Genomic DNA, 13,770 nt, shown 5'->3' on the forward strand with positions numbered 1-13,770 from the left:
ACCTCAGGATCTCATAGAAGCATTGTTGCGGCCACTGTTATATTGAGGACCATTTGGCACAAAGCCACAGAATGACAGACATACTCTACCTTTTTGTCACCCTTCTCTGGCACTTTGGTTTTCTCCTCCCCCTGTTTGTGTCTGAGCTCTCTCTCCTTCTCTCGCCGTTTATCCCGGTCTAAATCTTTCTCCTTATCCCTCTCTCGATCTCTCCCTCTGTGCAACTCCTTGTCTTTGCTCTTTTCCCTGTCTCTGTCCCTCTCGCTCTCCTTGTCTCGTTCTCTGTCTTTCTCTTTTTCATTGTCTTTGTCCCGGCTCTTGTCCTTGCCACGGTCTTTGGTACGGTCTCGATCGCGGCTCTTTTTTGACCTTTCTCTCTCACGGTGGCGCTCCTTTTCCTTGTCGCCCCGTCTGCCCTCTTGCTCTTTGGGCAGGTCTGGGTCCTTCTGCTCCCAACCCCCGGCGCTGTGCTCTCGGATCGCCTTCTCCTGGAGAAACACACACATATATAGCAAAGCATATACACACACAAAAGCGTACATACACACAGATACATGAATGTGACCATAGGGACACCCTCAAAACACAGTGGCACCAGGCAAACATTAGCCCTGTATGACAAACCTTTACGTTAGAGGTTGAAGTTACATACAGAACAATAATTGAATTTACATTTTTTTAAACGATGGTGACTGATTTCTAGAATTTCACTAAGCTAAATGTACACTCCCCTACGTACAGTGAAGGTAAAATGTTACATGTGGCTCTCTCTACACGCCAGCAGTTTGGATTTGAGATCAAACGTTTGATATGAGGCAACAGTACAGAATGTCACCTTTTATATGAGGTTATTTTCACGAAAGTGCTTTGTCATAAGTGTTTGGACAAATTCACTTAAAGTGTATTTGGTCCCAAATTCCTAGCACCCAGTACATCAAGGTTGTGACTACTAGCTCGTTGGATGCATTTGCAGTTTGTTTAAGTGAGTAGATAAGAGGTTTCTGAACACTTCTAAATTAATCCTGATAATGCCATGATTAAGAAAAAACATGAATAATGATGAGTGAGATGCCATTCAGAGGCTACAATAAAACATGCTAACCTCTCATTATTACCAATGAAATGGGGAGTCAAGCGTTTTTTGTGGGGTGTTCGTCATCATTCAAAACAACCAAAACAAACTGGAAATGCATCCAACAAGTTCGTAGTCACAAGCTTGATGTAGTCATTGCGTGCTATGAATATGGGACCAAACACTACACTTTTGACTACTTTAATACACAAGTGAATTTGTCCAAATACCTATGACCTCTTCAAATGGAGGGGACTATATACATGAAGTGCTTTCATTTCTAAAACAGTAACACCGATATCTATGGAAATACTTAAATCCAAAATGATGGAGTAGAGAGCAAAATATAAAATCTTTGCTTCACTGTTCCAATAAAGTCTGGTGGGAATATATCCTGTCCAGTCTGAATTGTGTGTGTCTGGGCCGTATTCGTAAATCACCTCAGAGTAGTATCGCTTATCTAGGACCAGTTTGAGATCATAATTAATAAGATTATATGGACAGGTTGGGACCTGATACTATATCAGAATTTCACTTCGAGAGGCTTTGTGGATGGAGCCTCTGGTCTCACCACTTGGTCTCGTTGGCGCTCTCGTCCCTCCCTGTTCTCCTTGTCCTGGGACCGGGAGGAGCTGGCCTTCCCCTTGGGGTCCAGCTTGTCCCCGGCCAGCACCCGCTTTACCGCCTCCTCACTGGACAGCTGGGGACGACATGACACAGGGGACAGATGTGATTGTCAACTCACTTTCAAATCCAAATGTATTTATCACATGCGCCAAATACAACAGGTGTAGACGATACCGTGAAATTCTTGCTTACGAGCCTTACCCAGTGATGCAGAGTAAAAAAAAATAGTAACACAAATTGTAAGCTATATACAGAGATTACCAGTACCAGACCAACATGTGGTATTTGAGGTAGATACAGTATGTACATAAAAGGCATCCACTTCTGCCCTCAGAACAGCCTCAATTCATTGGGGCATGGACTCATCAAGGTGTCGAAAGCATTCCACACAGATGTTGGCCCATGTTGACTCCAATGATTCATTGCAGTTCTTGACACCGGTGAGCCTGGCACCTACTACCATACCCTGTTCAAAGGTTCTTGAATATTTTATCTTGCCCATTCACCCTTTGGATGGCACACATACACACAAGCCACGTCTCAAGTCTTAAAAATCCTTCTTTAACCTGTCTCCTCCCCTTCATCTACACAGATTGAAGTGGATATAACAAGTGACATTAATAAGGGATTATAGCATTCACCTGGTCAGACTGTCATGGAAAGAGGTGTTCCTAATGTTTTGTACACTCAGTGTATAGACTTGAGTATGCATAGAGGCAGTTGTGGTCCTTGTTATAATTAAATGTTGTGCTAGCTAGCTAGTTTACATGCATGTGAACAGTTGTCATGATGAGACCCTTCGGGAGGCATGGCAATGATCCCCTGAGCTCGAAGCCCTTTATTCGAACTGGCTGTCTTCAGAGTCCAATTCAAATGTGCTAGACTGTAATTGATCCTCTTCAGATTTCACCCACAAGCATCATTAGTGTGTGTAAACATGCATGGCCTCATCTGGAGCATTTGGTTTGTGTGTTGATAGGTGACAGCCACTGAAATGCACAAACATATGCTCATAATGTTTGCAGCAAGAGCTACATTTTCACTTTTCTTTGCGGCTGTGGCTATGTAAAATATTTTATTTCTTGGCAACTTTGGATTTTGTGGACTGAAGATTGCGCTACAATTCCACACAAACGTGTCTGCAAATTTGGTTGCATGTGTATGACAATCTGGACAGAGTGCGCGTGCACATGCGTCTGTCTGTCTGTCTGTCTGTCTGTGAGGGTGTATGTCGTGTAGTTACAGGCGTGCGCATGTGAAACAGATGCCAATGTACAGTTTAACTTCCTCCACTGTCCCTGTCCCCATACTGTGCTCGCCCTCTGCGTCGCAACACACATGACCACCCTCCTTGACAACGTGTGAACCAACTGAGCTATACAAAAGTTACCAATTTGTAACTCCGTTACACATGTACATGGGACTTTCCAAGCAAACAGACCTTGTTGAGGCAGCACTTGGCGATGGCCTGTAGCAGCTCGTTGGTCCTCTCAGGCTCATGGCCGGCTACAATGCGCGCTGGCTTGACCGAGAGGGGCTCGCCGTTCACCAGCATCACCACATCTAGGGCCTTCTGCAGGAACGCTATCTTAGCATCCTTATCCTGCAGGAGAGAGGAAGGATGAAAGGGATTAAAAGAAAGAGTGAGAACAACGGCTTTAGGAAGACCGTCTAATGGGAATGTTTTTGTTTTTTCCTCTGAGGTTAGCATAACAAAACTGCTTCGACCGGTTTCTTTGCATCGGTTTTCTTGAGTGGATCCTCCATTAACATCAGAGTACACATGACCACTGGAGAGTTTATGCAGACATGCTTGTGTGAAACCCCTCTTCATCATGTGCACTTGAGGGAATTCTCAACATTGTATAGTTACGTGCCAACGCACAAATGGAACTAAGGGTGTTGCGCTGCACAGACCATTCCAAAACGGTGTCCTCATCTGTTATCCATTTCCAGATAAGCACAGTTGAGACCACAACCTAAGCTCCATGCCAACAGTGTAACATTAAGCTGGCCACTAACTTGACGTATAACAAGCTCAAAATCCATTCAGCCCCTGAGCTCTCCAGGCCCTGTATTTCACAACACAGCTGGTATTCAGGCCTGAAAGAAAAGAGCGGTTAACGGGCCAGAGTAAAGAGTACAGTCGCACCCCTAAAAACAAAACAATTGTCACAAGAAATTAGCTCCCTGGAATACAGAAAATACCAGAGCCCTGAAGAAAACTGGAAAGACGCTCCACCAAACGAAGTCTTCCGACTAGCTTGGAAAGACAGCACCGTGTAACATCGAAGAGCCCTCACGGCTGCTCGATCATCCTATTATTCCAACCTAATTGAGGAGAATAAGAACAATCCGAAATGTATTTTTGACACTATCGCAAAGCTAACTAAAATGCAGCGTTCCCCAAGAGAGGGTGGCTTTCACTTCAGCAGTGATGAATTCACAAACTTCTTTGACGAAAAGATCATGATCATTAGAAAGCAAATGACGGACTCTTTAAATCTGCGTATTTCTCCAAAGCTCAGTTGTCCTGAGTTTACACAGAACTGCCAGGACCTAGGATCAACAGAGACTCTTAATCCTGTCTCTCTTAACATATTCATGAAAATAGTCATGGCCTCTAACCCTAAAAGCTGCATACTGGACCTTATTCCAACTAAACTACTGAAAGAGCTGCTTCCTGTGCTTGGCCCTCCTATGTCGAACGTAAATGACTCCCTATCCTCTGTATGTGTACCTAACTCACTAAAAGTGGCAGTAATAAAGCCTGTCATTAAAAAGCCATACCTTTGACCTTGAAAATGTCAAAAAAATAACTCCTATTCCTCTCAATTGTTTTTTGAAAAAGCTGTTGGGCAGCAACTCATTGCCTTCCAGAAGACACATAATGTATATGAAATGCTTCAGTCTGGTTTTAGACCCCATCATAGCACTGGGACTGCACTCGTGAATGTGGTAAAATACCTTAATGGTGTCAGACCACGGGTCTGCATCTGTCGCCGTGCTCCAAGACCTTAGTGCTGCTTTTGACACCATCAATCACCACATTCTTTTGGAGAGACTGGAAACCCTAATTGGTCAATACGGACAAGTTCTTGCCTGGTTTAGATCTTATCTGACGGAAAGATATCAGTTTCTCTGTGGATGGTTTGTTCTCTGACAATTCAATTGTAAGTTTCAGTGTTCCTCATGGTTCCGTTTTAAGACCACTATTGTTTTCAATATATATTTTACCTCTTGGTGATGTCATTCGGAAACACAATGTCAACTTTCACTGCTATACTGACAACACACAGCTGTACATTTCGATGAAACCCCAAAATTGCCTACCCTGGAAGCCTGTGTTGGAGATTATTATAATCATTTTTTACCTTTATTTAATTAGGCAAGTTAGTTAAGAACACATTTTTATTTTAAATGACGGCCTAGGAACAGTGGGTTAACTGCTTTGTTCAGAGGCAGAACGACAGATTTTTACATTGTCAGCTCGGGGATTCGATCTTGCAACCTTTCAGTTACTAGTCTAACGCTCTAACCACTGCCTGCCTAGTGGTTAGCGTGGATGGCGGCAAATGTTTTACTTTTAAACTAAGACAAAACAGAAATGCTAGTTCTAAGTCCCAAGAAACAAAGAGATCTGCTGTTGGATCTGACAATTAAATCTTGATGGTTGTACAGTCATCCCAAATAAAACTTAAGGTCCTCTGCATTACTCTGGATCTTGATCTCTCTTTTGACGAACATATCAATAATTTTTCAAGGACAGCTTTTTTACATCTCGTAACATTGCAAAAATCTGAAACTTTGTGTCAAAAAATGTGGCAGAAAGGCAAACATCTTTTGTCACTTCCAGGCTAGACTACTGCAATCCTCTACTTTCGGGCTACCTGGATAAAGCACTAAATAAACTTCAGTTAGTGCTAAACACAGCTGTCAGAATCTTGACTAAAACCAATGCTCCAGTGCCAGCCTCTCTACACTGGCTTCCTGTTAAGGCTAGGGCTGATTTTAAGGTTTTACTGCTAACCTACAAAGCATTACATGGGCTTGCTATCTGTCCGATTTGGTCCTGCCGTACATACCTACACGTACGCTACGATCACAAGATGCAGGCCTCCTTATGCTCTCTAGAATTTCTAAGCAAACATCTGGAGGCAGGGCCTTCTCCTATAGAGCTACATTTTTATAGAATAATCTGCCTATCCATGTAAGAGACGCAGACTCGGTCTCGACCTTTAAGTCTTTATTGAAGAGTCATCTCTTCAGTATGTCCTATGATTGAGTGTAGTCTGGCCCAGGGGTGCGAAGGTGAACGGCAAGGCACTGGAGCAACGAACTGCCCTTGATGTCTCTGCCTGGCCGGCGCCCCTCCATCCAATGGGATTCTCTGCTTCTGACCCTATTACAGGGGCTGAGTCACTGGCTTACTAGTGCTCTTCCATGCCGTCCCTAGGAGGGGTGCGCCACATGAGTGGATTGAGCCCACGTGATTTCCTGTCCGGTTTTGCGCCCCCTCTGGCTCTTGCAGTGTAGGAGATCTTCATGGGCTATACTCAGCCTGGTCTAAGGGTAGTAAGTTGGTGGTTGATGATATCCCTCTAGTGTTGTGGGGGCTGTACTTTGGCAAAATGGGTGGGGTTATATCCTGTCTTTATTTTTTTGCAAATAAATAAATTTGTTAAAAATCCTACAATGTGATTTTCTGGATTTTTTCTCTCATTTTGTCTGTCATAGTTGAAGTGTACCTATGATGAAAATTACAGGCCTCTCATCATTTTCAAGTGGTAGAACTTGCACAATTGGTGGCTGACTAAATACTTTTTTGCCCCACTGTAGAGGCTCGACACAGAAACATTGAATTGTTAACTGCAAGCTGCGCACACAGCTTTTTTTGAGGACATATTCTGTAACTTAAACGGGTTAAATCTGCAGTTAGAAGGAAGAGGGAAACAGTTGTGGACATGGATAAACTTGAGGCCTTTACTAGGAAGCTTGAGTTGTTTGATTTGGACCAGGCCGCAGCATTGTCACAGAGGTGATAGAAGATTTCATCAAGCAGCTGAGGGACAATTTATCCACCAGATTTGAAGACTTCAGCATGCCCAAGGATTTCATTGCGTTTGTACGTGATCCTCTCACAGTCTGCCCAGGTGGAGAATACTTCTCCCTTACTAAGAAAACTACAACCCTCGCTGAATGAGGCCGCAATTCAAACTGAGCTCATTCCAGACATCGAGCCAAACCAGGGCTACGGCTCAGGAGTGCCGAGTCCCTGTGTGCGTTGTGGGTGGGATGCTCAGAGGAATACAGCACAATAAAGAAACTGGCATTTTATGTGCTAACAATGTTTGGATCGACTTACAACTGCGAGTCCTCATTTCCCTCTATGAACGCAATATAGACTCACGACAGGAACCGGCTTTCACATAAGTTAATCGAGGACTGCCTGCACATCAAAATCACAACCATCCATCAAACCCGACATCCACAAGATTGTGTCAGAGGGGAAATGCAATTTTTCTCATTGAATAAGTAACTTAGCGGCCGATATGACTGTATTTAGTCAATTCTAATGCTACTGTGAGAGGTTATATTGACATCTAAAGCTGACAGTATGTTCTGTTTGTTCTGTCGTTACAAGAGCAGGCTATCCCGAAGCAGACAGACTTTTTTTCTTTAAATACTTGTATGTAGGATGCTACATTTTTTTGATCAGTTGCAATTGTAAGTAGGCTTAATAAAAAATCCTACTTCTACTAGGCCTCATAGCCTACCTCAGCCAGTTAAGTTATTTTAGATAGGTCTAGGCTCCAAAGAAATAGACTGTAATTAGGCCCTCTTGTTGTTTGTAAAGTCAAATTCAAATAAAGCTTATTGGTGAAATTAAATTGCTAGACTGGTGTAGGTTCTCCATCTGTTGGTTTTTGGACAAGAACATCCCGGCCAGCCAAACCCTCCCCTAACCCGGACGACGCTGGGCCAATTGTGCGTTGCCTCATGGGTCTCCTGGTGGCGGCCGGTACGGGTATCGAACCAGCATCTGTAGCGACGCAGAGAATGGTTTTGACTGTTAGGACTTGCAGGAGGAACGGGAAAACTGCGTGTCAATTCGTAAACCATGTGCCATGGAATCGCTTCCCAACTTTTTCCTCGTCATTTTATTAAGGAAAGCAGAAAGATGTCGATGTTGAAATATTGTACTGCTGTTTTGAGTTACAAATGCAACACTTTAGAGTACCTAAGCATCGACTACATTGCAAGTTGGGGATTTTCACACCTACAGTAGCCGGGCTATAAAGAGTCTATTGTCCTGCTAATAGGGTTACACCTGCTACAGTACACTTGTGAAAAACAAGTGTTTGAAAACCTGCTTTCAAAATGCCTCCAGCTGTCCATTACTACTGTAAATAAAAACACAGCATCATGTGTATTCTTTATTGTAACCACAATGGCACAAATCATTTGTATTTACCTTTCCAATTACTTTTAAAGTTTGTGATTTACAAATGTGCGCTTTTCATGTCATTTTTCGTTAAATCCAGTTCGGATTCAAGTATAACTTTTGACTGAAGCCTTTGGTGAGAGGTCTAATGCTTTACTATGTAATCATTTCTGCCCTCCGAATTCATATATAAGGGACATTTTCCACGCCATTAACATTGTTTTAGTTTGAACGTGCAGACTGGCTCTAAGAACAGTGGGAATGTTTTCCTAGTCAGCGCCATTATTAGTGCAATGCCCCTTAAAGTGTCCCTCTGTGCTACCCGGTGGGGCAGGGTGTGGGTTCACCCCATTCCTCCTCCTCCCTTCCCCATGGGCTAGGACCGTCTTCTGTGCGCTGCTCTGCGGCCCATCCCGTGCCCTCGTGCCTTGAACCTCGCACGCTCACCACTATCTCAGTGGATAAAGCTGGAGAACTGCAAGGCAACCCCATTGTTTGCCATTCGGGAGCCATGACAAATATATGCTAATATGCCAATATCCCGCTAACAGCCCATCCTAGAAACATTTTTGTTTTGGCTGAATTCACAGTCTGCTACGCTTGTGAAAAACAGGGTTAATAATATATCTGTGAGAATATCTAATGGGCTTTTATATAATTCGAAGTTATCATTATTATTAATAAACTTTGTTTAAAAAATAACGACATTTTGGAGATTATTTCCTTTTCAAATAACCTAAAGTGAGCGAGAAAAAGGCCATTCTTGAACATGGGGTGAGACTTTCTTACTAATTTGTAAATAAAGCCAGTGTGTTATTTAGAATGATTTATTTCTGTTTTTAGAGGGAGAAAAACCAAAAGCCACCATAGCCTCAATTATCTCCCGGTCACGGCCGGCACGGGTATCGAACCAGCATTTGTAGCAACGCTGTGCTGCGATGCAGTGTCTTAGACTGCTGCGCCACTCGGGAGGCCCCATCCACAAAGATTTTAATGCTGATCAATTGCCTTGCACAAAGTATCAAAATACAGAGAGGTGTTGGCAAGAGTGTCCTGCTAATAGCCCATAATGGACTATTATAATACATGGTGTCCAGGTCAGGATAACCAAAACATTTATTTATTCAAGTTTATCAGAACGAACGTTGCTACTTATTTTTTTGCTCCAAAGCCATGAATGAATGAGTCACTCAGCTTTATCTAGGTGCCGAGGCTATATAACTGCGCCATCAACTTGATTATTTAGCAGACATCACTTGATTATATTCAGTCAACACATATCTTAAGAATATCATGGAATATAATTGCACATTTTCGTTTCTCTTAGAATAAAAACCTTAAGGCTAACAGATTTAGTAAGTAATACTGAGGAGTAGAAAAAAAAAGGGAAAAAAAAGTGTATTTTTCACTTACACTATTGTTCTAAATTCAATCACCTTCATCCTCATCATTCAGTTCATAGAAATTCAGTATTGAAGTCGTGCACAATTATCAGTTTCTACTTGGTTTATGTCGCCCATTCATTGTCAGTTAGAGACACACATTAGCGCCTTGGGACCCAAACGCATTATCAGTGCTGTAACTCCCCTTGCGCTGGTCTGGAGCAATGAAGCAGTAACGCAGGGTACCTTACTAAACCACAAAATACCTCTAAGTCCTGCAGCATAATCTCCAAACTTTTTGTTGAGGAACCACTGAAGGACCATGCCTCTGGACTACCTGGCCTGATGACTCCTGGCTGTCCCCAGTCCACCTGGTCCAGTTTCAACTGTTCTGCCTGCAGCTATGGAACCTTGAACTATTTACCGGACATGCTACCTTGCTGTTTTCGACTCTCTCTCGCTCTACTGCACCTGCTGTCTCAACCTCAGAATGCTTGGCTATGAAAAGCCAACTGACATTTACTCTTGAGGTACAGACCTGATGCACCCTCTACAACCACTGATTATTATTTGACCCTGCTGGTCATCTATGAATGTTTGAACATCTTGAAGAACAATCTGGCCTTAACGGCCATGTACTCTTATAATATCCATCTGGCACAGCAGGAGGAGGACTGGCCACCCCTCAGAGCCTGGTTCCTTGCTGGGTTCCTTCCTAGGTTCCTGCCTTTCTAGGGAGTTTTTCCTAGCCACCATGCTGTTTGGGGTTTTAGGCTGGGTTTCTGTATAGCACTTTTATTTTACCTTTATTTAACTAGGCAAGTCAGTTAAAGAACAAATTCTTATTTTCAATGACGGTCTAGGAACAGTGGGTTAACTGTCTTGCTCAGGGCCAGAACGACAGATTTGTACCTTGTCAGCTCGGGGGTTTGAACTTGCAACCTTCCGGTTACTAGTCCAACGCTCTAACTACTAGGCTACCATGCCGCCCCAAATGTCACTCTGTGACATCTGCCCATGTAAAAGGGGCTTTATAAATAAAGGGGATTGATTGATAGGTGTCCCTTTCAGGTGCTGCCAGCCAATTACAGGCTTTGTGTGTGTCCTTTCATTATGCATGCTGCTAGGTAAATCCATTTGAATTAAACTTTTCAACAGCACCAGGTTTGATTAGAATGAAGCCTTCCCTACACATAGGTGCTCAAAGTCGACCGATACCATGAGACGTCCATGTCTTCATAACTGGAAAATGTAAAAATGGTTGAGGGTTATATAATGTAAAAACGTTAATTTATCCTTAAAAAGTGCATCAACTCTGACTGTCTTCATATTCGCATATGTTGCAGCTTAGACCCTATTTGACCCTATCGGAGGTTGTGTTGTGCCTGCCAACGATTGAGACAACATGATCTTGAATACAGGGTGGGTGTCATGTTTTGGCTGATAAATGTACTGAAATGGGATTGAAATGTAAACTTTCAAATGGTACCACAAAGACTGTTGGAGGTCCACGAATCAGAGAATGTTGACTTGAAATGGGAATATCAGTAGTTTTGAATTATACTGTCAATCCCCAATAGGAAACCTATTGAAGTCTATTGAAGTAGATTTTTAGATATTTGAACATGCATAACCATTTAAGTTGACATTTCGACGGTGGGTGGACTGGCGGCCATCTTTGCGGAAGTACTTAGAAGTTACAATTTCTATTCACTTTACAGTACCAGTCAAAAGTTTGGACACACCTACTCATTCAAGGGTTTTTCTTTTTAAACTATTTTAAATTAAACTTTCATGAAAATGTGCATGTGAAAACCATAACTGGCATGTAGAATGGAAGAAATGGTAAGATACATTGGCATTCTACATGAGAAAAGGTTGCCGACTCCTCGTGTAGCCCATTACTGGTAACTTCAGGAGAGTAATGGCAGAAACTGTGAAAGCTAGCAAGAGTGGGAGGAGAATACCTGGTCAGGTTAAGTTTTTTCTTCTTCTTGTTATCTAGATCTCTGGCACCCTAGAGGCATTTGTCTTATTTCATCAAAGCTAAAAGCATATTGTTGATTTTATTAAAACACATAGGGTGTGTCTATAAGGGTAAATAGACATTTATTTTTTATACCAAATCAGTCGACCAACATATTGTTTTGGTCGGGGACAGCCCTACCTTGTTCCCTCTCTGGGTTTCTATTCTCCTCTTGCCACATCTACCTACTGTTCTTAGGCCAGACTCTCATACTGACCTAAGGCCAGTTGGAGAGGAAAAGCGCCTGAAAACTGATCGACACAGGTTGCGTGTCTGTAATTATGTGGGTGAGTATGGGTTTACTCTTCTAAATTGTATGTGCCAGCTCCAAAAATTACAAATGGTCTCTCAAACTGATCTAAGGTCAGTTAGGAGGACAGACGAGGCCACCCTATGGGTTTACAGTCTCCTGCCCTATTGGGTGAGAAGATGGTTGCCTCGCTAAGAATCTGACACTGATCCCAGGTCAGTCAGTGATGTGATAACACAGCAGTGTGACGTTACACCACCTCTGATACGGCCTGAGTCACAGCCCACTCTAGTACTGAGAGTTTTAGGTTATATAACTACGAGAAAAAATAAGAAACCTGCACACTGCTCTTGATAGTATCCCTGTTCTTTAATAAGCTTTACGTGTCGGCCTCACGGCCTTCGTCAGAGAATTGAGGCCGATACGTAAAGCTTATTAAAGAGCAGTGATACTATCAAGAGCAGTCTGCAGGTTTCCTCTTTTTTCTCGGGTTTCAACATTTCTCTCATTTTATTCAACTGTTACCATGCACCTGCAAAAAAAGATAGCTCAGACGTGCGAGTGCAATTTGATTTACAGGTTATATAACTACACAAGCCGTTTTGGGTTACACTAATCATGTCATGTAATGGCTGGATGCTTTTCCACACCCAGGCAGGGTGCTGGAAGTGATGCACACACACATAAGTATGGGCAGAAGCACACTTCAGTGAGATGATATCTATCCACTTAGTGTTAAAAAGGCCCCAGCTAATCAGATAGTGAGTGTGATTCATTCCTAGCTCACAGAGAAATCACTGTATGAAACAGGCCTAACAGTTTCTACATGCGTCGGTTTGGCTGCCACCTAGTCGAACTCAGCTAGCCGAACGAGTCTGCTCGCACACTTAAAGAAGACCTTTGCTTGAAAAATGAGAAAAAAAAGCAGCAATAGCACTGTTTGTCCATTTTGAGACGCCGTAGCCAGTACACAGTTCCTCAAATAAGTCATTAATGTAAGATAAAATAAGACAGATCCTTTGAGTTGACGTTTTTGCATTGGAGATCTAACTAAGATGTTTGATGTAGTATTTCCCAAGTAATTATTTTTCTTCATGTAAACGGGTAATCTATTGTTGAATGACAACCAACACTTCATTGAAGAATCCCTACTGTTGACCAGTGAAGGGGCTTAGACTTCGACTCCGAAATTGTTGTGAGCACGACCACCCGAAGACCAAAACATCACAATTTTGGCATAATATATGAATGAACTGTTCTAGTTGGGAAGCACGCGGACACCTTAAGAGCTAGGCTATGTATCATTTATTTTATAATGACTAATGACAATTACTCATTAGATCTGTCACAGTGCAGTATAACAATTAGGCCAATGCAACACATTCAGTCTGTTCTGGTATTTCACAAATTCCTCCAAGTGATCATATGGAGAAAATGTCTTACCTTGACATTGTCTGACTTCATCTCAGTCTCTGCATAGAGTCCCTTCATGAAGCCAGTGGTCCGGATCACCTATAGGAGAAAAGGTTAGGATACATTGCCAAATGAGTCAGCGGTTAGCCACTATATGGATGTAATTATCAATGCAGTACAGCATGACTGATTTTAAGCCGTTCATTTTGAGCATATTTTTTGTGGAGGGAAAACCAAATAAAATAGTCAGTTAAGTTATATTCAATACACGTATGCTAAATTCAGTGGTCAGTAACTAACCCTTTGCTAAGCCCCCTTGTTTACTGTTGCAACCTCTGACAACATTTCCACAGGAAGCTCAATTTCCCATTCAACCACTGGAAAAATCCCCTCACAATGATCTCAAACTGTGTTTTCATAAAACACAAATTACCCATTGCTAATCAGGAAACTCCTGGGTATGTTGTGGTGGGCTGTCATTACATTGGGGAAGGTGCATGAAGACTGAAGAATTCTGAGATGGCATTGTTTTTGAACACTACCCACAGAGATCTT

General features: G+C 42.5%; 1 protein-coding gene across 3 annotated transcripts in view; it reads right to left on the reverse strand.

Annotated features, from left to right (window-relative positions):
- The window catches only part of LOC115107830 (TRAF3-interacting protein 1-like), a 44,677-nt gene that overhangs the window by 23,968 nt on the left and 6,939 nt on the right, over positions 1-13,770 (reverse strand). For all 3 annotated transcript variants that reach the window (XM_029631567.2, XM_029631503.2, XM_029631494.2), the window contains exons 2-5: positions 13,246-13,314; positions 3,141-3,302; positions 1,644-1,772; positions 90-488 (exon numbers count right to left, since the gene is read on the reverse strand). In XM_029631567.2, the coding sequence (XP_029487427.1) occupies positions 90-488; positions 1,644-1,772; positions 3,141-3,302; positions 13,246-13,314 (759 nt within the window). The remainder of the gene's footprint in view (positions 1-89; positions 489-1,643; positions 1,773-3,140; positions 3,303-13,245; positions 13,315-13,770) is intronic.

Source organism: Oncorhynchus nerka, linkage group LG3 (genome assembly GCF_034236695.1).
Source record: "Oncorhynchus nerka isolate Pitt River linkage group LG3, Oner_Uvic_2.0, whole genome shotgun sequence".
Classification (NCBI taxonomy): domain Eukaryota; kingdom Metazoa; phylum Chordata; class Actinopteri; order Salmoniformes; family Salmonidae; genus Oncorhynchus; species Oncorhynchus nerka.